At 34.4% G+C, this 26,638-nt stretch overlaps 3 protein-coding genes across 7 annotated transcripts; 2 read left to right on the top strand and 1 right to left on the bottom strand.

Annotated features, from left to right (window-relative positions):
- The first annotated feature begins 2,593 nt into the window (after positions 1-2,593).
- LOC132293189 (uncharacterized) lies at positions 2,594-6,941 on the top strand. 2 transcript variants are annotated; one of them, XM_059790551.1, is made up of 3 exons: positions 2,594-2,733; positions 2,901-2,973; positions 5,982-6,941. In XM_059790551.1, the coding sequence occupies exon 3, from the start codon at positions 5,993-5,995 to the stop codon at positions 6,758-6,760; it is 768 nt and encodes a 255-aa protein (XP_059646534.1). In that variant the 5' UTR covers positions 2,594-2,733; positions 2,901-2,973; positions 5,982-5,992; the 3' UTR covers positions 6,761-6,941. The 2 variants fall into 2 exon arrangements, with proteins under 2 accessions (XP_059646534.1, XP_059646535.1); XM_059790552.1 differs by having other exon boundaries at positions 2,594-2,772.
- A 4,454-nt stretch (positions 6,942-11,395) lies between these two features.
- Positions 11,396-19,040, top strand: LOC132293187 (probable glutamate carboxypeptidase AMP1). 3 transcript variants are annotated; one of them, XM_059790550.1, is made up of 11 exons: positions 11,402-12,578; positions 13,917-14,159; positions 14,855-15,007; positions 15,142-15,210; positions 15,463-15,550; positions 16,406-16,489; positions 16,603-16,691; positions 17,002-17,115; positions 17,939-18,073; positions 18,369-18,537; positions 18,771-19,040. In XM_059790550.1, the coding sequence occupies exons 1-11, from the start codon at positions 11,607-11,609 to the stop codon at positions 18,779-18,781; spliced, it is 2,127 nt and encodes a 708-aa protein (XP_059646533.1). In that variant the 5' UTR covers positions 11,402-11,606; the 3' UTR covers positions 18,782-19,040. The 3 variants fall into 3 exon arrangements, 2 of the variants coding, with proteins under 2 accessions (XP_059646533.1, XP_059646532.1); XM_059790549.1 differs by lacking the exon at positions 18,771-19,040 and having other exon boundaries at positions 11,403-12,578; positions 18,369-18,742; XR_009477795.1 differs by lacking the exons at positions 18,369-18,537; positions 18,771-19,040 and having other exon boundaries at positions 11,396-12,578; positions 16,985-17,115; positions 17,939-18,072.
- Positions 19,041-21,447: 2,407 nt separating this feature from the next.
- Positions 21,448-25,586, bottom strand: LOC132293186 (cardiolipin synthase (CMP-forming), mitochondrial-like). Of its 2 annotated transcripts, XM_059790547.1 has the most exons (8): positions 25,029-25,585; positions 23,779-23,845; positions 23,585-23,659; positions 23,414-23,465; positions 22,757-22,842; positions 22,595-22,669; positions 22,084-22,178; positions 21,448-21,996 (listed from the first exon to the last, which is right to left on the bottom strand). In XM_059790547.1, exons 1-8 carry the CDS (start codon positions 25,517-25,519, stop codon positions 21,903-21,905), a joined length of 1,035 nt encoding a protein of 344 aa, XP_059646530.1. In that variant the 5' UTR covers positions 25,520-25,585; the 3' UTR covers positions 21,448-21,902. The 2 variants fall into 2 exon arrangements, with proteins under 2 accessions (XP_059646530.1, XP_059646531.1); XM_059790548.1 differs by lacking the exons at positions 21,448-21,996; positions 22,084-22,178 and adding an exon at positions 22,185-22,400 and having other exon boundaries at positions 25,029-25,586.
- Between the last annotated feature and the right edge of the window lie 1,052 nt (positions 25,587-26,638).

Below are 26,638 nucleotides of genomic sequence, written 5' to 3'. Positions count from 1 at the left end.
GTACTTAATCGTGCCTCAATGTTTGAAAAAAATATGTAGTTGTGCCTCTTTATGTAATCTTTAAGTTTTGATGATTTAATTTTTATTTTATATATATATATATATATATATATATATATGTATATTTATATATTTGCAATACAAGGATTGAGAACTCGAAATGGATGTTGATTGAATTATGTTGCAATGAAGGGACCCTTGATTGATGGCAAAAAAAGGAAAATCATTCAACACAAAGAGGTGCATCACATGTTATTTTGTTTTCTTTTTTCTCATGTAAACAAAAATGGGTTTGTATAAAGGAGATTAGAAATTAAAAGAAAATGAGTCTGTTTTTTAAAAAATTAAATGAAAATATTGATCTATAAACAGAACCATTTGCAAATTGACCGAATCTACATCTCTATACAACATATATATATATATATATATATATATATATATATATAAGAGAGATTGATTTATCGTCTTCAACTTTTGTTCAAAATGGTGATAGTTCAATAGAGTTTTGTGCAATTTATCCTAAAATTTAAACTAATAAAATGTATTTTATTAATTCTTTTTATAGAATAGATATTTTTTTATTTATTAAAGTCATCCAATATTTTTTTAAAAAAATTGAATCAATATTATTAAGTAACTAAATCTTTCATAAATACATATAAAAAAATAGATTGCTAATATTCTGTTTAGCAATGGCATAATTTATATTCGAAAGTAAAACTTATTTCCTTGTTTCTCTTTTATTTTTAATAATTTTTTCATATATTCACAATGTCACTAAAATAAGTCTGGTGAAAATAGATTTATTTAGAATTTGGGTTACTTTGTTAGGTATAATCCGGTGGTTGCATTGTTAGGTATTATCTACTATCGGACTGGCATAATTTACATATATATATATATATATATATATTTGATTTGTCCATGTCTATATTTACTTGGTGTGAAAATAATTTGGTACATCAATAAAATATATGCAGTTCATAATTCTCATTCTACTAAAATTTAAATTTTAATAAATCTACAAAAATAATAATAATCCCATTCTAAATCTCCTTATACTTCTACTACTATACTAATGTCAATAAAATTACATTTTTATATATTTGTTTTGAATTTATAAATTCATTTTTTTTTCCTCGCAATTATATCCATTAGTTTATGAATTGTCTTTAAACATATTTTATTTAATTTAGTTTTACTTTTGTTAAAAATATGTTTGGTGAAACCAAAATTCATTCTCATTAAGTTTTTCACATCTTGTCAAATATTTATATTGAATGGTTCAAGTTAAATTTCTTCTGAAAGAAAAAAAGTAAAACTTTTTTTTTTTTTTTTTTAGCGTCAAAGATGTTTACTCATTTCATTTGGTTTAATTATTTTTATTTGTGTAGTGGGTTATTATTTATTATTTGTGTTAATAAAAATATATTTTTTCCAAAGATTTTCATCGTACAATTTTAAAATTTGAATCATGAATATATTTAAAAATATATTAAAATCAATAAGTGTATCAAATATATTTAGCACACCAAGAGATATCCTTCTAATACCAATGAAAACAAATTATATTTAAAAACACAAATATTAATATGTTGTATGCTTTTGGTTCATTGCAATCATTTTACCATTGCATGTTATTATTTTCATAGAAACCAGCACCTCATCTTATTTGCTCACATTTTTAATGGTTTACTTAATCGCCGTTCATAACATTAACTATTATGATTCATCTTTATTAATTAATAAGGTGGACCTTTTTTTTTTTTGGTGGATGTAAGAATGGCATATCAAAATATTTACATTTTTTTAATTTAGTGACAAATTATGCTTTATTTACTTACGCGTATACATTGAGTAGTGTGTGTATATATATATATATATATATATATATATATAATATTTTGAAAGAAGAAGAAAGGAAATTACTTTGACCACAATTCCATCTCAGCTTCAATGCTCCTTGTGTTTTTTTTTTTTTTGGCTTAGTAAAACATATAACCTTCTGTATTGCAACAATGGATTGTCATTTGTTCTCTATTTTTGCTTGCATTCTTTCTATTTATGCATTAACACCTACAAAACACAAAACAAGTATATAAGAATATTTAAATAATATAAAAGTCTAATTAAAAACTTATTTTGGTGCAGAAAATAATTAGATTTGTGTACTTATCACATCTCTATCTGAAACTTCAAATATTAATAAATTAATAAATTTGATATATCTATTGGAATATGTCAAAATTTCATATATCAATTTGCCACAGCAATACCTCAAATAAATTTAGTATATAAAATTTGAAGCATGGAGTGGAGATGCTCTAAATCACTTAAAGCCAATCCCTTAAAATTTACTCATATATGTAGTTAAGATATCAAGAAAGAGACATGCCCATTTGCGAAAACAAACATTCTAAGCGCACCCATTCATGAACGCCATTTTTCCCCAAATTTTCTGATTGGTTTATGCACAACAAGTCTAGGTTTTGCAATATCCGCCCCCCTTCTTTTTTCTTACACAACTCTTTAAATTTATAAAAAAAAAAAAAAAAAGGAGGAAAATTTTGAATAATTTATTATTATGTTTATATATATATATATATATATATATAAATATATAAATTTAAAAGGAGAGGAGCATTTTATTTCTTCCCATTTCATCACTCCAAACAGGGCATATATGTAACCGCCAACGACTCCGTTTCTACTTCAGTGATCAACGATAAGGTAATTCCCGACTCCGGTCTCATTGATTCTCTTCTGAAGGTGTTTCCCCTCAACCGATCTATCGATCTAGTTTTTACTATACGATCTTACTGCATATATCTGTGTTATATAGATGTTTCTTTAATTCTGATATAAACCTAACTATGTATATTTTTTGCCTTTTCCAGGGATTTGGACTTCAGTTCTCTTAAACGCCTGGATAATACATGTTGCTTTTTTGGGCTTTTCATCGGAGAATCTGTAACGTTTCGTGTCAATTATACATATTCTATATTCATCAATGCTCGTATTTCCTTTTCAGTGTACTCTCTGTTTATTATGGCGGCAGGCAATGTTAATTCCTGCTAAGATTGTTGTTAGAATATCCACACATTAAATAGATAACTGAAAAGAGTAAACAAAACAAAATTCCACCGCTAATATTTAGAAATTTTCTCGGTCATTACAAATGGAATTGTGTAGTGATGCTTCTCATGGATTGTTTTAGTAAATTTTTAATGCTATTGGAATTGTTGTTTTTATGTAATTCATTTATTAGTACCAACTAGGGAAGTAGTCTATTTACTAGTACCAATTAGGGATGTTTTCTGCAGATTAATGATATGTTCAGTGGTTGTGCGCGCAATCTGTTTGGTTCAGAGGTATTGGAATATAGGTTATCTAATGGTTGAGCAAATCGGTTCTGTTGCCGACGGTCATGGCAGAATCTCCCGCAATTACCTCATCGTTAGATCTGGGTTAATGAGAGAGTGGGAGGGCATTATGCATATGAAAGAGAAAGAGTGCGGGAGAAAATGAGTGAGAGATAAGATAAAATGCTAATCTTATATGAGACAAGTGTGGATAATACTCTTGATGGAGTCAATGGACCCATTGAACCTAACTTAACTGCTTAGAGGATAGGCTTTATGGCTAAAGATTATATGGATTGGTTTTCATGAACCAGTACGAGTTTAGCTGGAGGCGGCTTGGGCTCGACTTGATTTATTAACAATCCTTAAAAATGGGTTCCAGCTCGGCTCACCTTTTGAATTAATGAGCCTTAACAAGCTTATAACTTAATCTAGCTCGATTGTTCAGGACAGTTTGGTTCCTTTTACAGCCCTAATTATAATTTAGAACGAATTCCAGACCTAATTATAAGGTAGAAGGAAGGAGTGGGGAAATAAAGGCGAAGCTAATGGTCTTGTTTATACTCAAGATGTTAGCAGAGATATTTTCTCTATTAGCAATATATCAATTTTTCTCCTGAGGATTGCTTTATTCTGAGCTAATTTTGACGGACCACTGCAGTTTGATTTAAATAAGCTTCTAAAGGAGGATTTTCGCAGAAGTGTCACTCTTAGGTTCGGATATCCTTCTGCTTAATGGAAATTGTATGGATTGGAAAGAGCTCTATATGTCTACAAGACAACAACATCTTACAAGAGCTTGGTTGGATAGATTTAGGGTGGAGATACTTATATGTGGCTGCAAAGAAACTAAGAAAATTGAGCCAATTATGCCCTGTCCATTAAGTCTCTGTAGAGAAAGATTAAATGATGTTGCAATGACAAACAGTGTGAGGAAGAAATGAAGTGGTTGAGGACTCTCCTTGAGAGTTTGTAGTCAATCTATGGTATTTATCATAAAGATTTTAATCAGGATTCATAATTCTATACCTAAATGGAGCATATTTATCTCATAAAGTAAACGTTAAAGGAGACATCAACGTTGGGATGTAAACTTGTGGATAATACTAGTAGCACAATAGAATCATCGGTTCTGAACTTACGAAAAGGTGATTACATTTGCGACACATATAATAATGTTACTGTTGGGAGCCTGTTCATTGATGCTCTTATAGATGTGAGTGCTGCGATGTACACTTGTAGATAGTACTGCAAATTTATTACCGAATAGTATTATTGGTTCTAAACTTGTGAATAGGTTGCTGTACATTCTCACCTGTTGATATTATTTGTGTTGAGAACCAGATCATTCACACTGATATCAAATGCTAGCTGTGACTACCGTAATCTAGTTCATGCATGCTAGCTGGAAACTTTGATAGATAAAGATGTCGTCCGGAACAATCTAACTCTTATTTATTTACTTTTATTTTTTCTTTTCTTTTTTCAAGTTTGGATGTGTGGGGGTGGAATTCTATTCAAGGGAAGACTGGAGTGGACAGAGCCGCACAATCAAATGATGGATGATGGATCAGGGGGTATTGTGCCTGTAATGGAGGGATCTAATTGGAGTGAATCTAATTAGTTGCTGTGAGGTCCAGTGTTGAACTGGAGTTCAAGGCAATGGCTTGTGGGATGTGAACTTCTGTGGTTGAGAATTTATCCAACGAGAATGGGCTTTTGTTTCTATCAAATTAAGTCTTTAGTATGATAATGCAGCTATTAATGTTGGTCGTAATTTAAAGCAGCATAACAGGATTAAAGACCGAAGTTGATAGACATTCTATGTAGGAGAAGTTGAGCTTTTGGTTGATATAGAGTCTGTATGAGAAGACTGAATACTAAGTCGTATGGAGTTTATCAATGGGATACCAATTGTCACTTTTATTCCGTCCTACATAGGACCCGTGCTGCATCAACCTTATTCATCTTGCTGTTATGTCATCCGTCACTATTTCTCAATCTTGTAGGGTATTTTTGTAGTTATATGCCTTATGTATATATTTCTTGGTTTCCTTGGTGGCTATTGCTCATCAGTACAGTCGGCAATTTTAGTCTGCCAACCATGAATGGAGTCTGAGGGCATACGTGTGCAAATTATGCCAAATGTTAGGTTGTGGCAAGTTCGTCCCTTGCAGCATTCTCAATCACGAGGACGACAATAAATAATTGTCTTTTTTCATAGAGAGTACCTAAATCTGTCATGTCTTTGCTTGTTAGATAAGACAGATCACCTCTGCAGTTGGCATTGGTGTCCAGCTTGGTTAGACTAACCTTTTAAATCTCTAACTTTTACACCTATATCTCATGATCCAACATTAATAATCCTGGGATGTTGATTTCAATTTGCCTTTGTTTAATCCTTTTAAGTAACTAAAAAATACAGTAAAACATATTATATATATCTTGGTTTTGTACTTGGTCATCACTTTGTGTCAGCTGTTTGTGTGATATATACATATATATATATATTAATATATATGTTTATTAGACTTTGTAGCTCATTGCTGGTGGATATTCAGATTAATAGTCTTATATATATGAGAGCATATGTGTCTGATATTTTATAAAAAGCAGGTCAGTAACTAATGGCGAAACCAAAACAAAGACGGTTGGTGGCAGTACAGGGGAACAAGAATAACACTCCAAGTAGCCCTGAGGCTGACATGTCTGGAGAAGATAGTTGGGTGATAGTCAAGAAGCAGAGAGTCACCATTCTGGTCCCTCCTTTACCTGTTACCAAAAAGTCCACAATGGTAAAACCAGGAGGACCAGGATTGAGTCAGCAACAAACACGACCCAGAAAAACAATCAACACCCAAACAGAGCGCAAATTTGAGACATGTGCTGGTATGCATTCAGCTGATGAAAGAGAGAAGGTCATATCATTGGCTCCTAAAAAGGATAATCCAACTGCTAGAAACATTCCTTGTTCTCAACCCATTCCATCAACCTTTGCAAAGGTACCGAGGCTTCATCACAGTATGGGGTCAGGAAATCAAGACACGGTTGATAGTTTTAGATGCCGTAATACACTTGGTATATGCAGCACCTCAAAAGTGCACAAGCGGTCCTTAGGCTTCCTTGATCGAGGTCTGTTGCTAAATCAGAAAATGAGGGCATCAAATCTCGAGAGGAAGCTTAGAAGAGCTGGTGGGTTAAGCAGTTGGTTAGCGTCACTCGGACTCAACCAGTTTGTGAAGATCTTTCAAGGGAAGTGTGTTAATAAATTCCAGTTGGTGAATCTTACCATGAATAAACTTAAGGATATGGGTGCGGATGCTGTGGGACCTCGGAGAAAACTGATGCATGCTATAGACTGCCTTTGCCAGCCTTACTGTTTTGAGGCTGCTTGAATGTTGTGGAGTGTAAGAGCAATGGAAAAATGGGAGAGAGAGATGTACAAATACAGTTTACATGTTTGGTATGTGGTTTTCATTAAGGACGTGGCTCAATAGCAATTCTATTTTATTATATCAGACAAATAAACCTTATCCTCCCAATAACATATATATACTACATACATGTTCATATGTACTTATAAGTGTACCTGTTCATACTACGTACATGTTCATATGTGCAATTCATGCACGTATGTTAGAGCGATGAGAGACTTCATGGGCTTCTTCTGGTTGTCCCGTGAACTTTTGGACTATTATCCATTGGATTGGACCAGATCAGGAGCAGTTTATTAACAGATCACGGGTATATATATGCATGTGGTTTTTTTTTTCTTTTTCTTTTGAGAGTAAGCCATGTACCTAATGAACACACCCACTAGTGTTCCAATGAAATAATTTAATTAAATCTTAACAAAATATTTGGTTAAGATTTTGACAAGTAATTCTGTAATGCCATTTGGTCTTACAGATTGTTATTGAAATTACCACTGCTTGAAAAGTAGCTAACTTAACTATAATTTGTAGTCTAAAGCATAAATTGCTTCTCAATAACAATACTTAGCTGATAAACAATCTCGAGTTTAGTAGTAGCAAATAAGTTTGAAGCTCCACAATAAATACTAGAATTGATCGTATTGAACCTCATTGCACAGCGTCAGATACCTTAACTTAACCAATCTCTACTACCACAATTACACAGAAATGGATTTTTTCTGGTAAAATTTGTCTCTTGAATTTCGCAGTCATCAATCTTGCGATTGAGATTCAGCCGCATCATCATCTTATTCAACTTTACTATTTATATGGAGTTTAACAAAATCACGACTTGGCTAAATCTGAACCAATTTTATATTTCAGAAGAGAGATTTGGCTAGTGAGCATCCTTGTGAATCTTGTTTAATTAGAATTCCAACTGAATGGCATTGGTGTAGTTGCCTGCCCCAGTGCCAAAATTCAAATGTCATGTGTGCATAATGAACTTAAACCAACAATATTAGACAAAGTGTGATGGGACCCGCATGGAATTGTCTTCTCAACGCTTCTCTCCTTATAAGAGCATCTTTCATGATTGCATTATTTGGAGGTATCCTTTTCAGGTGATGGACATCCATGCATCAAAATGAAGCTAATGCCCTTCCAACTCATGGCACTCTGTCCTATCTATCTATCTATCTATCCACTACCTTCATTTCATGTTTAGTGGGAGTGCTTTTTAGCATGAAATGCAAAGTGAAAGCGAAAGAGAAAAAAAGGAAAATAAAGACATATTTATTCTAATTCGATCCTTCACAACAAAAAGTTGCATTCAACAAAGCAATATCCAACAAACCAATTGAAAAAGTTGTGTCTCTTTCCAAGACAAAAGCCATGACAAGCTCCTTTTGTATGCATTTATAGCCACCCACATGCTGCCTATTCCTAGTATCTACTGAAAATATATGACATTCACCTACCAGCCCTTGTATTGGCTACATTTATGAAGTGGAATATGCTTCTTTTTTCTTTTCTTTTTTTTTTTCTTTTTTTTTTCCACACATTAATAGTAGTAATATATATATATATAGAGAGAGATTTTTATTTCTGCCGACCTTATATATGCTCCTTCAAATATCTTATTCACCAAAACAAAATATGGGCCAACAGATTCCCTTTGGTTTATGTATCACTAGTATTTGATTGGGGGAGAAAAATATCTCAATGAACAGACTCTCTATCTCTCTCAAGTCGAATTAATATGACCACATATTGATTCTTTAAATGCTAGTTTTCCTTTCATTTTCTTTGTGATTGTTGATATAAAATTGTCTTTTTTGATAATATCTCTATTCTTAGGTTTGAGATCTATGTTTATGAGTTAAAATGTCCCAATAATTAATTTTGTAATCAATTGTTATAATTAATAGTTATTCAAATCATTTATTTCAAAATAAAAATAAAATCTTTTTGAATGTCAATGTTTAACTTAAAAACAATGTGAGGGGACACCGACGCCCCAATACCGCGTTGTGGGACCAACACCTCCTCTCCTTTCATACTTTATTAAAGTTTCTCCCTTGTCATCGTTTTTTTCATCCCGGAAAGTTACTTCTCCGACTTGGAGAGAAATATGTCCAAGTAGTGAGGCAAAAAAGCTCTAAAATCATAATGGTTAGATGAATGGTAAGTAAATATAAAGCAGTGATGAAGAGACAATAAGAGGAGGAAATTAGATAATTGAGTTCATTTGTCCAACCTTTTTGGGCTATGAGCCACAAATTAATATATATACACACACACTGTATATAGATAGATAAGTGAGGGTAAGGGCACCCCACACCTGAGTCCTGGACACCACTTTTGTTGACGGATCGATTCCGAATGTGGACAATGTGACACATCATCTCGTACAAAGCCTCACACAATTCCCCTCATCTAATTATCATGTCTTTGTCCAATATCATACTTTTCGGACACTCTCACATGTGACTTCAATATTTTGTAGTCGTGCAAAAATATAGTACTGCATCTTATTAATAACACGCATAATCCTCATATTTTCTGACCCATTCGAATTTTTGCTTTATGTTTTTTGTTCCGGCAATGTACTGTAAGCAAAACAATATGCGAGAATAATATTTGATAATATTTGTTGAGATTTTAACTGGTACCAAAATCAAAAGTACTATATTGATGTTTCTGATTTGCTTCTCTGCTATAGCAATTAAAATACTTATAAAAAAAAAACCTATCTATTTTATTTTTAAAATTTGTAATACTTTTTTATTAAATATATGTTTTCATATTCTTGCTTTAAAAAACTTGTAATAAATGTAACGTTATCAAACATACTTTCGATTATTAATAAACACAAACACACATCGTACAAGAAGCGTTGTTTCTATTTCAATCAAATTAAAAATACAAAGTATATAAAATTAATTGTCAAACATGGCCTTTTAAATTTTGCTATTTTTTAAAGTCACGACTCTTAAGTTTAAGGCGGTAAAGTTTGACACAACCTGACAACTTAACTTGAATCCGACACGAGTTAAGTTGGTTTTGATTGATCTTGAACGAATTCAGGTTCTAAATAAATTTTTATGAATCAGAGATTATTTAGTAATTTGGTTGGATTAATATTTATAATTTTTTAAATATTAATTATTTTATTAAGTATAATTAATAATTTAAATAATATAATTAATAATTAAATTAATATTTAAGATTCTGATTATGAAACGAATTTGGCAATTAAAGAAAAAGAAAGAAATGCCTGCGTGGAATTCCCCGCATCAAAAAATTCCTTCCATGACAGCGATGTTCAAGTAAATTTGACGTAAATTAAATGGTGCACTACATTTTTATATGAGCTGTGATGCACCATCCGGCAACACTGCGGATGTGATTGTCGTCGGCTCTGTCGCCGGCCTGCATTTTAGAGTTTATATAAATATAAGTTTGTCGTATGTGACCGTATTCAATGTGTTGCTGTAAAAATAAAATCCATGCCACCTTAGCCTAGCTACGTACGTTGACAACTTCAGCTTAGACCAGACCGGCCGTCACTAGACTAGCAGTCTTTTTGAACTTCTTTAATTACCTCTCTCTCCATTCATCATGAATACAAATTGGAATATCACCATCACATACGAATGCATCACGTAAAAATCTATGTGTAAGTCGTGTCACAACATAAACTTATCCTAATCATCTTCATATGTGAATTGTATCACAACACTTCCAAAAATTATCTTGCATCATAATGATTGATTGTGGAGTGTAAACTATCAAGAGAGTCACATTCATAACAGTGCCAATTTTCTTACATTAATCACTGAATTAGAATCCTTTTTGATATTTATGAAAAATGATACGAATTTCTTTTAATATATACATATATCAAATCGCACTATAAATAAATAATCATAGCTCTTATCCTATGTACCTCTCTTTTTAAATATTTAGAATTTTGATTAGGTGTGAATCTAATGGGAGGGAGACAAGCTATATGTGATAAAAGAATAGAGGTAAGTTAAAAGAAAAAAAGTTATATACAAATACGTTATTAGATAATTGTGTTGTATGAGATTGGAGTATTGGGTCCTAAAAAAGGACAAGAATAGTTAAGATAGATAAACGTAGCGAGTGAAAAATTAGGTGTAGTGGTTGTTTGTGAGAAAATTTAGAAAGTAAGTTAAAATGGTTTGGAGACATTTATAAAAAAAAAAATTCAAAGACGCTCAAGTAGTTAAATAAGGTAAGAGACAGAAGGTGAACAAAATTAATATGAGATAATGTTATTAAAAATAAGAAGGAAAATGATGAAGATATTGGTTTAAATTAAAAAAAAAAAAAAAAAAGGAAAGAAGAAATACAAAGAGAAATAATTTATGGCTTAGTTTTAAAATTAAGAATGAAAGAAAAGGAAAAGAATAAATGAAATCAAAAAAGAAGTGGGTTGCAAATGCAGTACAGAAAGGAGAGAATCATATAATTATATTCAAATGCAGAAGAAATTAAAAAATGAAAAAGAATAATTAACTAACAACCTTTTGATATCCTTGGCTAAATAAAAAAGTATAACTATTAGATCATGTCTTATTTATTCTTGGGAAAAAAAGGTCGGCAATTATATGAGTAAAACTGTAACCCCCACTGAAACTCGTCAGTCATCACTCTCACCACCACCCCCCTGAAAAAGCTGAAACCGTTCTTTCCCTTCTTTTCTCCATCCATAAACTCAGTAACTCACCCAAGCACCCACCAACTCTCTCTCTCTCTATCTATCTATTTATGTACATATAGGTTTTCTCTCTCTACAATGGCTCAACCTTTCTCCTTAACCATTCCCAAACCCACTTCCATCTTCACTCCATTACCATGGCCCTCATGTACCTTCCTCTTTGTGGTCATCCTCTGCATTCTAGGGCTCTACACCCTCCACCACCACCCACTACCACCACACTCAACTATGACACAGGCCAAAACCTCCCAAAATACCCTCCACTTTCGAAACCTTTTCCTCTCCTCCGCCACCAACTACACACTCTCCTCCTACCTCCGCGCCCTCACCCTCCACCCCCACCTCGCCGGCACCGAGCCCGCCCTCCGAACCGCCCTCTACGTCCAGAACCACTTCGAGGACCTAGGGCTAGAGACCCACGTCAAAGACTACAATGCCCTCCTCTCTTACCCTACGCACGCCTCCCTCTCCGCGTACTTTAGCAACGGCACGTTCAGAAACCTCCCCTTGACCGAACCCGGTGGGTCCCGCAACGACGGCGTGGTGCGGCCGTACCACGCCTACTCGCCCTCCGGCGCCGCGTACGCTAAGGCCGTGTTCGTGAACTACGGGAGGGAGGTGGACTACCGTGCGCTGGCGGCGCTGAGGGTGAGCGTTAGTGGGTGCGTGGCGGTGGTGAGAAGGGGGGAGGCCTCCAGGAATGCGGTGGTGGAGGCAGCGGCAGAGAGAGGGGTGGCGGTTGTGCTAATGTACACAGAAGGGGAGAGGTTTAGGAGTGGGGTGGAGAGAGGGACGGTGATGAGAGGTTTGGGGGACCCATTGACTCCTGGCTGGGCTGGTGTTGGTGATGGAGAGAGGTTAGAGATGGAGGACAGTGAGGTTTTGATGAAATTCCCAAATATACCGTCCATGCCCATATCTTTTGAAACAGCAGAGACCATATTGAGGTCGCTTGAGGGGGCCAGGGTGCCCTATGAATGGAGGGGTACTCTAAAGTCTAAGGTCCGCAGGGTTGGTCCCGGTCCGACTATGCTAAACTTCACTTACCAGGTTGGTTGCTCTTTCTTTTGTCTTTATATAGTGTGGAATTGTTTCTATAATTGAAGTAAAATGTTCTTTGGTGAAAATTGTGTTATTGTGGTTGCCTCTGGATTAGGTTTTAGATTATGTGCCCGAATTGAATTGGTTTGAATTTGGCTGTAAATTGAGAATTTTGGATCAAATTATGGGTTAGAGTTTTGGAATTATCAGCTCATTTAGGAAAGGCTGGAGCCATACCTGTCTTTTTCATACCTGAACCCGAGTGTAACCATTGCACCAAGCAATGATCAGCTAGTTCATTAATTTTATTAGCTCAATTGCATAGTTAATAGTATCTATGAAGTTTGGTGGGAGTGGGGAAATAGAACCAATGAAATACAAAATTTTATAATTTAGAAGAGTTGTACATACTTTATTTTCCTGTTTGGTGATAAGGAATCTGGTGTGGAAATTAGGAGGTTATCCACGGTAGGGAGGAAAGTATTGATCAAAGTGTAAAGATTTTTTATTGCCTGAATATGGGAAAGTCTAGGATTTGGGCAAGGAATTGGGGAAATCAAATAATTAGAAAATTTTGATAATTTGGAGCTGTACTCCATAGAAAATTTCTTTCTTTCTTCTTTTTCCTTAATATTTTCCCTATTTGGATATAAGCATCTTGAGCTGTCCAAATTTCACTGAACTGCTTGGCATTTGGGAGGTATAGGATTTAGGCTAGGATTCCATTTATGATGAATTAATGTACAAAAAAGGTGCTTGCAAGTGTTTTAACCTGGTCACGTAATTCCGATTAACCATGTGTCTGGCAATTGGGTGGTATAGGATCTGGTGAAGGAATTGCGAGGCCTAGGATCTGAGTAAGTTCCGTTTATGATGAACTAATGTACAAAAAAGGGGTACTTTTAAGCGTTTCGAGTATCTTAGTAAAAATGGTTTATGTGATACACAGTTTCACTTTATGTAGTAAGTGGTTGCCTTTTTTAGAGTTCTAAAGTAGTTGTGTAGTTGAACAGGAATTGACTGATGCTTATTGTGAGTTTGTGGAAATTGGAAAGTCGTGTTTATGAGCTCAATTTTGGCCTCTTGTATTTAGTATTTATCTGAAATGCTTCTATTTTTCATTTTTCCCGGTTAAGGGCCTCTATTTGTCATTTGTACATCAGCACTTAATGGCATCCGTTGAACTCATTTCTCCATTCTTTCATATCTTCATTTATTTGTAGATCTTTTTATATTACCTATCAGAGCTGAGAAAAGGTAAATGGAACTTCGGGAGGGGGGCTGCTTTCCTCACTTATTTATTGGAATCCCATATTTTTGTATTAAAACAAAATTTTCTCTTTTCAGGGGGAGAAAAAGATGGCAACAATTCATAATGTATTTGCTGTAATAAGGGGATCAGAAGAGCCTGATCGTTTTGTACTACTAGGAAACCATAGAGATGCATGGACTTATGGAGCGGTTGACCCCAATAGTGGAACTGCTGCCCTGCTTGATGTTGCTCGACGTTATGCTCTTCTGATGCGCTTGGGATGGAATCCTCGAAGGACAATCATTCTCTGCAGCTGGGATGCAGAAGAATTTGGGATGGTAGGTAATATTCTATCTCCACTGTTCACTGGCTAGTACCATGGTATCTGATGATAAGCTCACAGTGTTAATTTCTAAATCCCTCAACCTGAGAGTTCTGCTAGTATATGCAGTAATTTACATGTATAAAATGTCTGGGAAAAGTATTTGATTAAACATGAATGCCTGAATATTCCGATAGGCGTACTATCTTGTTGCTGACATATGAGATTCATTGTGAACATGAATCCTAATTAGTCATGCTGTACATTTAGAAGAGCATACTGCTGGTCAAACAACTACATGTATTGTTTTGACAGCCTTGCAGGTTTGCCTGCATTGAGTAAAACCTGATTCCCATTTACAGTGAATGACAGCAGTACGGTAGTATCCACCCTTATCATGGTATGACACAGAATAGTTATGGGATGGGGATTTCAATCAATAAAGCTCAATTTGTGGAGGGTGGAACCTGCCTTTACTTGTTCAGCTATGCGTATATACTGCAATTTGTGTGTGTGTGTGTGTGTGTGTGTTTGTTTTTGCTTTAGAATGGTATGGACCTGTTTTTGTGGTCTCTTCTTAAAGATACATGCAATTTTTATGTTGAATACTGCATCTGGAAGTAATCAAACAGATCATGCTTGTGCCACCTGAGCATGTTATTTTTCATTCATTTTTCAAAATTGAACCATTTGTGTTGCTTTTGGTTTCAGATAGGATCTACTGAATGGGTTGAGCAAAACCTTGTGAATTTGGGGTCTAAAGCTATAGCCTACCTCAATGTGGATTGTGCGGTTCAAGGGCCTGGACTCTTTGCTGGTGCAACTCCTCAGCTAGACGATCTCGTTGTTGAGGTCATAAAGAAGGTAAAGTATATAAAACTATAGCAGAAAGACAAAAATTTCAAAATTCTCCCATCAGTTACTTTTGGATGTAAATTTGATTTATGATGCCTGCTATACATTTCATGTCTCAATCTTGATTTTGATACATGTTTAAGGTTAAGGATCCTGATTCAGAGGACATGACAGTATACGAGAAGTGCACAGTTACCAATAAAGGCATCAACGTAAGTTCACCTTTATATGACTTTTCTGATTCGCAGAACAATACTACATGCATAATGAAGCAAAATATTTTCTGTTATTTTTCATATATACATTTAAAGTGGGTCTGTCGTTGCCTTTGTAATTCTATAGTGGAATTGCAGAACACTACAAACATATGGCAATTTTATGGTTAAGAATATCTTAGTGGAATTGCAGAACACTATATATATATGGAAATTTTCTGACTGAGAATATCTTCGGTGGAATTGCAGATTCAGAGACTCAGTGGAGTAGATTCAGATTTTGCTCCATTTCTGCAGCATGCCGGGGTTCCTTCTATTGATTTATACTATGGCAGAGGTATATATCTCAAGAAGCTGTACTTTCGCATTTTTGGTGGAAACCGTGAAAATGTCAATCTATTTTCTAGATAAGTTAAAAATAATCTAGTGTAGCGGCATTTGATTGTTAATTCTCTCTCTATGTTACACACACACACACACACACACACACACATTTGTATCTACTTATCTACCCATCCATCCATCCATCTATAAGGTAGTGTCATGCTAAAAACAAAGATAAGCTCCCATAAAACTTTTTTAGATTAGTCATATTCTTGCTATATATAATTAATTCTTATTGTACTTTCTATCAAGTTCTGGTGAATTCTCCGGTACACATTTTTGCCAATTCATGTCGGATATTGGCGGAAGGCATCTAAATATGTTACACAAATATACAGCTTATTGATTTCAATGTCCATGGTGCATGTATGCATGAATTACTGAACTCAAAAGTTGACATAACAACTTGTTTTACCTCAGATAACGAGCTATAAACACTTATGTGGAAAGAGTTACTAAATATAGGAGAAAATGAAAATTTACCTACAGGAGGCTATTATTGTTTAACTTCTAGCTGTCCACTACACGTGCTAGCGTGCCCACACACCAATATGGTGTCCAGAAACAATATAAAAACAAAATCATGGTAAGCTTGAACTGCACTTGTAATAGGTAATGATTCATTTTAGATTACCAGCTTGATAGTTCAATTGTTGTGTTTCGAAGCCCCAAGGAAATAAAGTCATTATCATATTTATTTGGTTTAAAAAGTTTGTACCTGTGATTTGTTGAACCTTGGATTAATAAATTGTCAAATGAAGTTTTGGTGCTCATCACATGCATAATGTAAATCTTCATTGTTGTGCAGATTTTCCCGTCTATCATACTGCTTTTGACTCGTATAGCTGGATGGCAAACTATGGAGATCCATTGTTTCATCGTCATGTGGCCGGTTAGCTTTCAAAGTCCTTTATTGCTATTCTGAATTGCCAATACACCATTAAACAGCTAGCCTATTATCATTATTGAAGATAACTCAGCCTTTTACTTTTTGTGCTGGCTCAGTTGCAGGAATTTGGGGACTTCTTGCACTTCACCTGGCAGATGATCCAGTTCTACCTTTAAATTACCTCACTTATGCAGTTCAATTGCAGGTAAAAATGTCCAACATTAGTAATTAGCAATATTTCTTCAATTGATTGTACCTGATGGACTTCTACTTCATTCATGGTTGGTCAGTTCTTTATTTTATGTTAGTCTTTTTTTATTGCTTTTGGACCATGATGATGCATCGTAAAGATAATGTAATTAATACAAAATTTTGCATCCATTTTTCTTTTCATGGTTTGAAGGACTAAAACTTTTTTTTTCTTTTCTTTTTTGTTAATGAAGAATCCCCCCACCTGCTACCACATTGTGAAGGACTAGATTTTGACAATGTTTTTAGTTTTATTTTTATTGTAGGATTATACAAATGTCTTGAGCAACTTTTTGGAAAGGAATGTCTCCTTAAATCCTATAACTGCATCAATTCAACAACTTGTGGCTGCTGCTAAAGAAGCCAAGGAGGAAGCAAAGGTTAGATATGAGATTCTTTGTTGGAACTTCTGTAAGGGCCTATTTGTTATGTGGGAAATCAAGCTAATAATTTAAAGTTTCTGGGAACTAACCAAAAATTATTTGTTTGTTTGACTAGATTATTTGAATCACAATTTTTTTGTACACCTTAATTCCAATTAAAGGAGTTTTAATTCCCATCTCAGTTGGTAGAATTTGCCATTTATCATCAATCATGACTTTGTGAGAACTATTAATCACGAAAGTTTCCTTTTTACTGAAATGTAAACATTTTGGAGAATACATTTTGAAAACCCAATTAGCTTTGACAGAAATATGATTGGTCGGCATTCAAGGATATTTCTCTCATTTTATTGAAATTTTAAGTTTACTAATAAAATTAAAAATTAAATAAGTTTGATAATAGAGAATAATTAGAATAGTCAACTAAAAATAAGTGGTATATTGAAAGTTTGAGGTATTTGTGGACAAAATGATCTTAATTTTGAAGAATCCCAACTCGTAAAAGTTTAAACTCTTGACTTGTGTGTTCGAATTCCCTTGGAGCCCCTCCCACAGATTTTCTGGTAATTGGTGTATGTGGGACGAAGGACTACATGTCCCCGGTGGTGGACTATGGAGTGTTATAAGAGGCCCAACACCACCATTGTCGAAAGAATAAAAAAAAAAAAAATGAACCTGAAAAAAATTTGTGAGAATGGCGCTCTTATTACAAAAAGAAGACCTCCTGTTTAAAAATTAAAAATCGGCATGTTCATAATTTTTTGTCTCCTTTGCGTGCTATTGTCTTAAATTAGTGAGCATCTATTGTTTTGGACTGTAGAAACTGAGGGAGCAAGAAATTGTGGATGATCTTTTGGTGTTGAAAAAGCGAAGATTAAATGATCGACTGATGTTAGCTGAGAGAGGCTTCTTGGATGCAGAAGGGCTTCAAGGAAGGCAGTGGTTCAAGCATCTGGTAAGTGGCTTCATTTCCATCTTTTCCAACTGTTGACTTATTCAAAGTGTCGTCATTTCTACCAAGTTTTGTATTTCACCCCGAAAGGAATTGCAATAGAGAATATAAGCTTTGTTGAATGTTCAAATTGCCTATTTTGAGTCTGAAAGATAATTGCTGTTGCTGTTCCCCAGACAGCATAACTGCATTCTCACCTTTACAAACATTGCAACAGTTCAAATTATTCTAGCAGCAGCTAGTAGCCATAAGTATGGCGCACATTAACTCATTAGACAATGGTATTTGATATATGCAGGTTTACGGGCCTCCTAGAAAACATGAGAGCAAACTTTATTTCTTCCCTGGAATAGTTGATGCTAATTCTGGATTTAAAAGAATGAGCAAGAGAGAACGGCAGGCAGCAACTCAGCATGAGATCTGGAGGGTTGCCAGGGCCATTCAAAGGGCTGCTTCTGCTTTGAAAGGTGAACTTATTTGAAAGTATGGCGAGAAAGCTTTCATATACACACAAGAATGAGAGAGTCCGAGGCTTGTACATGTGTCGCTCATTGATTTTTTGTTTTTTTTTTTTCCCTTCCCAGTTGAGCCTTTTTTTTTTGTGACTTGAAAAAAATATATATTGCCAAAAATATATAGAAATATAGTTTCTGTAAATTGGGTTGACATGAACTTTTGTTGTTTTGTGCCTTTTTTTAAGGAGAATTATAAAGAGGGAACCAAAAATGGATGTTGGACGGGAGAAACCTACGAGCCTCTGCTATTTCAGAGTATATGAATGAATCATCTCTCCCACCCAACCAAGAAATTCATATATTGAGAGTCGAAAGCCAGTCGTTTAATTTACCAATTTGTGTTGTCAAATTTTTTTTATATTTGGTTGTCGAATGCCTTGTTTGCTTGTGTATTACTAATTGATTGATAAAATGAATCACAAGTCAATAATAAGTTTGGAACATATTTAGTTCAAGGATCTGTGGTTCACGTACCATATAGAAAGAAGGATATTTAAATATAATGAACTAATAATCATAATAAGTGGAAAATATCAGACAGAGAGATTTATTACTGTATTATTATTGAAATATATTTGGAAAATTATTTTATCCCAAAAATGTTTCATGTCAAAATAAATGGAGGTTTTGCTTAAAATTTTCATGAATTGTTAGCATGAGCTCGGTTACAACTTACAAGGGTACCAAGATGATTAGCCACCGCGAAGAGTGGGGCCGAATGCATCCCATTCGTATCTTCCACACCCTATAAACATGAAACCAACATCTGGCGCGCTTCTTCCAACATGTATATGTCTTCAGCTCTTTCTTCAGTAGACCTCTTCCGGGATAAAACTGCGGGCTCCCACTTCCTCACAAACCTATCCCACTTATTCATTAAATCTTCAACATCCTTTGTTACCTGAAGCCATAAAAATAATAAAAAACCATCCACATTAACTATATATATATATATATATATATATATATATATATGTATGTATGTTATGTTCATATTAGTTCTATGAAAGCTTTGCACAGCACTTACACGAGGAAGCCATAACTTTTTAGCAGGATCCTTCTCTCTTGATGATTTCTTCAAATTCTACAAGTGTACGTCACAATGAGTATGCTTCAAAATCGAAAGCCTTCTCTTCCACATTGGTGTCTATATCAAGTCCCAATTTCACACAGGCTTTCTCCACTCAGCACAACTTCAAGATTGTCACCAACTCCTCCTCCTCCATCAGACACCAGAACTAAAGAAAAAACATAAATAACAGACATTATCAATCGCGAACAAACTAATATTATGTTTGGAGCACCGAATTGGGGTCCGGAATTGGAATCGGAGGAAATTTAGTTTGAAGTTTGAACTAAATTTCTTTCGATTCCAAGGAGCACTAATAGGCACTTTGAATTTGGAATTGGGAGAAATTTAGTTCAAAGTTTAAACTTAATTTCCTCCGATTCCAAAAAGTAGATTAGGTACTCCCAAACATGACAAAAGTAGTAATTTAGTTTTCAAAGTATAAGAAATCAATGAAGAGAGGCCAGCCAGCCAACCAACCAACCATCAGAGTGAGTACTTGAAGCTTATGTAACAAGCAAGGAACAGAGCATCAATGTGAATTTCAACGCCATATGCCGTCTCGAATTTATCCTTATATTTCACCTCAAGCTTCCTCAGAATTTTACTCATCAATGGTTCCATATCCATAGTTACAGATTTTCTGACCAAATATTTACACATAAAACAATCAATTATGATGAGGTTTCACAGAGAGCGTCAATCAGTTTAGTAATATGTGTATTCCGTGATACGCGTGCGTATTTATATATATATATATATATATATATATATATATATATATATATATATATAACTACCAAAATAGACAATGCAGACTCATAAAAATTCAGTACAGAAAAGGAACCAAGTCAGATAATCAGACTACAAAAAATTAAAAACTAAAAACAAAAAACAAAAACAAAAACAGAAAACAAAAATAAATAAATAATCCTAATTAGTAATTACCTGTTTGAAGATGGATTTTCATCATTGCTTTCACTTTGGAATGATGGAATTTGGATTTTCATCCCTTTCACTCTGCAATGATGAGATTTGGTATGATTTTGGTTCTATACCGCTTAATAATGAATGATTACAAAATTGAGAAAAATTAAGAAATTTACATATAAAATGCTATCAAACTAAAAATCAAGTAAACCTAAACAAACCAGGAACAAGTTTTATGGGACAGAGGGAGTCCGTAAAGCCCTTTTCGGGTTTTGGATTGGATTTTTGTTTCATAAAACAAGGGAAATGTGTTCCTTTCTTCCCCTTTTACTCCATTTTCTGCCCCAGTAAATAAGCTTAGGACCGTTTACTAAAGCGCACTGTTTTCTGGAGGTTGACCCAAAAAAAAAAAAAAACCAAAATTGAATTTCATTCGTGCACGATATAAAATAAATGAAAAGTCTATAAAAGGAGAATATTTTTAAAGTATTTTAGAAATATTGCAACCCTAAAATACACTCTTTGGTTTCTACTAACAACACCAAGTTTTTAGGTAAGCACCCAAACAAACATTCACAAATAGGCCATCACGGGATTCACACCTTAAGTTGCAACAATATCAGCCGATGGAGTAGCATTTTGAGCCTTCATATTTTTCCAGGTTCAAGGGTAACATCATTGCAACATGCAACAATTGCAATTAACTCCAGAAAAACATGTAGCAATTATTCCATCTTATGCTGTCAATTCAACACTGCTAGTTTATTTGGTTTCTCTACAGCCTGAACATATAGATTATCAAGAATGCCATGTTCAAAGTTCAAACCAGGCTTCATTAACATATCTGTAAAAATAGTAACAGATGCCGAGACAACAAAGATTTTTATTGAATCAGGGACCATAAATTTCTAGTAAGACTACAATTTTGTATAACAGCATCCAAAAGGACACCAAAACTTGAAAGTCAGGTTTTAAACCCCCAAGTCTCTCTTATGAAAATATCTAGAATTTCGCTATAAAATTTGGAGTTATTTTCTAAGGATAATGTTACATCAGCTTGTTACTTCTGCTCATGTCTTCACCAGGATCAAATCATCTGAGCAAGGAGTAGATATCTTCAAAGTTTGCATGCCTCAGAATTGTGGAGCGGCCAGTATCTCAATGACGGTATTTTCCTTTTCCTGCACCCGGGTAGGTATATATACAAAGCTTATGAAAATTCTCCCTTCTTCAATGGAACGTGAAATTGACAACCCACTTGGTTATTACAGTAAATTCAAGGTTATTCTCAGTAAAGGCCTGTGCTCCACATTTCAGACTAGATATTCTTTCTGATCAATAAAGATCTGCTTCTCAGGTGTTGCACTCCATATGCTGCAGTGGAAGCCACTGTTGTTGTAGCCACTAACCAACTGCATCAGAATGGAATGTGTGGTTAGCCTTAATTCGTTGAATTTATCAATAGGAAGTTGAGAAACCTGAAATGTGAAATGAATAACCTCAAATATGTGATGTATGCCTGAGTTTCAGGGTTACCAAACTCCGGCTGAAGAAGAGCTGCAGCAACTAAGACCAATTGGAAAACTGTATTAACCTGTCAACAATTGCAGTGCATCAGCGGGAGCCTCGAGCGGTGGGCTAAAACATGTTTTAGATCATGGAGTTCGACAACACAATGCGCAGAAGCATTAACAACAGCTGCAACGACGATGACAGTAATATCCACCAAGTGGTGGTTGATTGTATTGATCTTGCACATTTAAGGCAGTTCCTCATAACAACTCAAGTTCCAAGTATGTCAAGTTGAAAAAATGTGCTGCGTACAAAGCCAATAATTTCTCAGCGTGTGTCAACTAAATTTGCAATTCTATTGAGACATGGTAGGACCCTAGATACTTTGGATATGACTCGGACCATGTTGCAGGCTAAATAAACTGTATCGCTCTATTCAAAAAGTGCTCTATCACCAAATTGTTCATCAGATAATCAGGGAAAGTACATCAAACTTACTTTGCTAATTAAGAGAGGCTCAACTTTCTGGGGATGGGTGCCATCAAGGTTGAAGAAGTCTAACCAGCTTTTCCACTGACAAAAGAATTTCAATTGAGAACTGGGATCCAAATCAGTAATCTAGGTAACTAACTACTGAAGTTCAAAGTTAGGCATCCTCACCTTCCAATCCAAGCTGCTAGCTCGTTGATAAACTGCAGCACCAACGAGGGCAACATCTCGCAACACGACGAGTCCAACAAACCCAGCTTCACAAACAAAAAACCAAATAAGAGTAGCTTCACACAATGAGCACAATGGATATTACATTGGACATACACATAAATGAACTTTAGTATTCAAGAATCCAACTTATGCGGCCATCCACCAAAATCCCATTATCCATTTCAAGTAACGACCAAAAATGAGGCGGATTTATGTGCCATTTTTTAAAAATAAGCATGACCTATTATTTACCCTACTATATATATCATGGCTCGGCCAGTCTGAAGAGACCTCAGATGAGGTGGACAATTTGAACATCATAGAATCACAACCTAGAATCTGTAGCTGAACTTACCACGTTTAGCCGTGGAGTCAAAATGACAAAATTGAAAGATTGTAACAATTGAAGTAACCCAATCTCACTGCATCAAATCACCAATATAAAACTTATTCAGAAGTTGCTTCTTTTATATTTTCCATGTGCATGTGTGTGAGAGAGAGAGAGAGAGCGCATGCATTTATACGATTAGTACAAGCTTTTTCATTCTATGCATCAGTAATGTTACCTAACATGCGAGGTACCAACTAAAAGAAAAAACAGAGAACTCTACTTACGGTGCAGAAGACCCTTATCTACCATTGCCAATGCAACACATCCTATCAAAACCTGTTTAAACAAGAGATAATAAGACACGCAACAATTTCAGCCACCAAAGAGGTTCAAATGAGCCACAAAGAACCTGCAACAACAAAACTCAGTCAGGGACAACGGGACGTGTCACTAACCTTATCAGCAAGAGGATCGAGGTAGGAACCAACCACAGAATTGATTCTCATCTTCCTAGCCATGTATCCATCTAGCTAAAAGATAGAAAAAGAGAATGAAGAAAGAAAGAGAGAAAAAAAAAAAATTTAATTTTACTCTTACATATCATTCAGGATTTGTTTCCATAATATGAATAATTTATCAGAATTCATACCCAGTCAGTTGCACCAGCTATAGCCAAACCAACAAATCCAGAAAGGTACATATCCTGCACAATCATCCTGCATAAAAGTTGTTAAAAATACTTCCAAAAAACCAGGAGAAAAAAAAAAAAAAAAAAAAAAAAAAAAAAAAAAAAAAATTCAATAGTCAGTGAGACCTTGGCAAGACAGATGAAAGCACAAAATGATTCAATATTCATTTGATATGAATGGTCCAAGCCATTTCGTATGTGATTAAGGCACGTATGATGATGATTTAATATAATCAATGCTTATTGGTCACACAAGAGAATAGGTGTCCTCAAGAACTTTTTTCGATGAATTATAAAAGACAGTTTTCTAATTCTGATAACAATTATTTTTTAACAGAGTTTTCAGAAAATAGTTAATCAAACAGAATTTTGAACTGTTTTTTAATTACATTTCTCACAAAACAGAAAACTATTCTCTGAAAATTGAACCAAGCAAGTCCTTAGATTCTAAAATGACTATCGAAACCAAGGACTACAATAACAAAGCCATACATCATTCAAAAACCAGTTTAATTTGTTAGACAAAATCAATTTTCCAGAGGGACTACCAAAAATTGTCGCGGTCATCTGAATCCAAATTCTGAAGAAGTATACAGTATTAACTAGTACACTGTCATTAACGAGGGTAAGTTTATAATTCAAAGTGTAATTAACTGTACTACTAAATCCACTCAAAGTTTTCACCATATATATATAATATACCAACTAAAACTTGCACGTTCACCATATGCTTCCGCATTTTAAGCCTAAACTTGAGCAAATACAGGATGTGCAAGATAATTCAACAAATCTTGTTAATTTTTAGTTTTTACAAGTTTTCAACTAACTAGTTGCCTCTTTACTTTTAAATACATCATACACACTTTTGAACTGAATCATCATCATCATCATTGTGTTTATTTTGTCCCATGCGACTATTGAAGTGAATTTAACTGCAAAATCTATCACTCCTACTAATTTTATAATGTTAGTAAATTTTCATTTATATCAGTTTACACCTTAGGACATACAAAAATAAAACCTATGAGCGCTCATATATGAATGCTAATAACAACAAATTCCCACACCCATGTTAGAATTATACTGCACCCATATCAGCAAATACAATTGCAGATTTGAGCGCTCATATATGAATAAATAAATATACAAATATAACCATTTTCTCAAAAATTAGAATAGAGAAGAAAATAAAAAAGTAAAAGTAAAAGTACCATCCAAGCAATGGACCAGACAGCAATCGAATCATTGAAATCGAATTCGGCAAATTCACGAAACTCTCCACAAAGCCGCCACGACAGACGCTGATCTCGCCCTGGATCGATTCCTCCGTATCAGTCCTATTCGAAACTGATCCAAACCCTAGAGCACTCGGAAAGCTTCGCCTGTGAAGCAAATTCAATGCTTCGACCTTTTGGAGAAGAACGGCGTCGGATTGGGCGTAGAGCGGCGTGGCGGACTGAGAGAGCATCCATGGAGGAGAAGAGAGGAAGAGAGGGCCGTGGAATGGAATCCATTTGGACAGTGGAGAGAGCAATGTTGAGCGAGAAGAAAAGATAGATGGATGTGAGAGAAGGGAGGAGAGAGGAGGGGATGGGAATGGGAATAGAGTTGAAGAAGAAGAGAGAGGGAGAGGAGGGAAGAATCTGGAAGAAGTACTCGCGTTTCGAGTGATTAGGGCTTTCAGTGATCTGAAGATCGCCATTGATATTGTATAGCTCGTTGTTTAAGGTTTCTGAAGAATCGAAAGAGAGAATGATTAGGTTTTGTAGAGGCTTAGAACGGAAAGAGGTGACACGTGCCGTTTCAAACACGTGTTGGGAACGTGGCTGACTTGACTATTAAATTTTGTTTTTTATTTTATCTTGAGTTAATTAGATTAACACTTTTAGTCAAATACCACCTTAAAACACATTTTGAAAATTACTATCACCGCAACTGCAACCCACACTCAAGTTACCTTGACATAGTGTCAGATAGGTAAAATGACTTAAATGCCCTTATACTTTGCTGAAAGAACTTTTTAACCTATAAAATTAGAAATAAAATAAAATAAAATAAAATATCCCTAAATATTTTATAAATTTACAAATTACACTGTATATCTTTATTGTTTCTTATATATATATATAGCGTCTTTTCCTTCCTCCCACCACCAATGCCACAAGACTCCATAAACACCGACAAGAAGCTCTGGCATCAATGAGAAGAGGGCAAAAAAGTTTCAGTCAGACCCAAAAGGTAAAGCAAGCACAATTCTTTTATGAATAGGCAAAGACAAATAGTAGAAGGTGAATTCGAGTAGATATATACAGACATAACATACACGATTGTAATACCCCGTATTTTATTAAAGAGTTTAGTTTATTTGAATTAATTAATGTGTAGATTTCTTTACCATTCTTATAATGAGTTCATTTAATGGTGCATATATTATTATTAATAATTTTATTTGTTGATTATGTTTAATTAAGCATTATTAGTTAATTAAAGTATTATATTTGTGTTATAAAGTATTATGATGATATAATGTATTCTTATGTAATAATAATAATAATAATAGTTTAATAATAATAGTTATTATTATTATTATAATAGTTTATTAATAATAATAATAATAATATAATAATAATAATAATAATAATAATAATATTTATAATAATCATAATAGTATTAAATCATAAGTCATGATGAAATTAGAGGTTAGGATAGGATTTCATTAATGTTTATGGGTAAGACTTGAAGCCATATGGTTGGGAATGTGGTTAGTTAAATGCAAAATTAGATATTTGTAATATTTATATTATATAAATTGTATATAAAT

The sequence above is a fragment of the Cornus florida genome, unplaced genomic scaffold (genome assembly GCF_030987335.1).
Source record: "Cornus florida cultivar Cherokee Brave unplaced genomic scaffold, ASM3098733v1 CherokeeBrave_3.0.0_Hap2_Chr02, whole genome shotgun sequence".
NCBI lineage: Eukaryota > Viridiplantae > Streptophyta > Magnoliopsida > Cornales > Cornaceae > Cornus > Cornus florida.
This window is presented reverse-complemented; position numbering and strand designations above follow the sequence as displayed.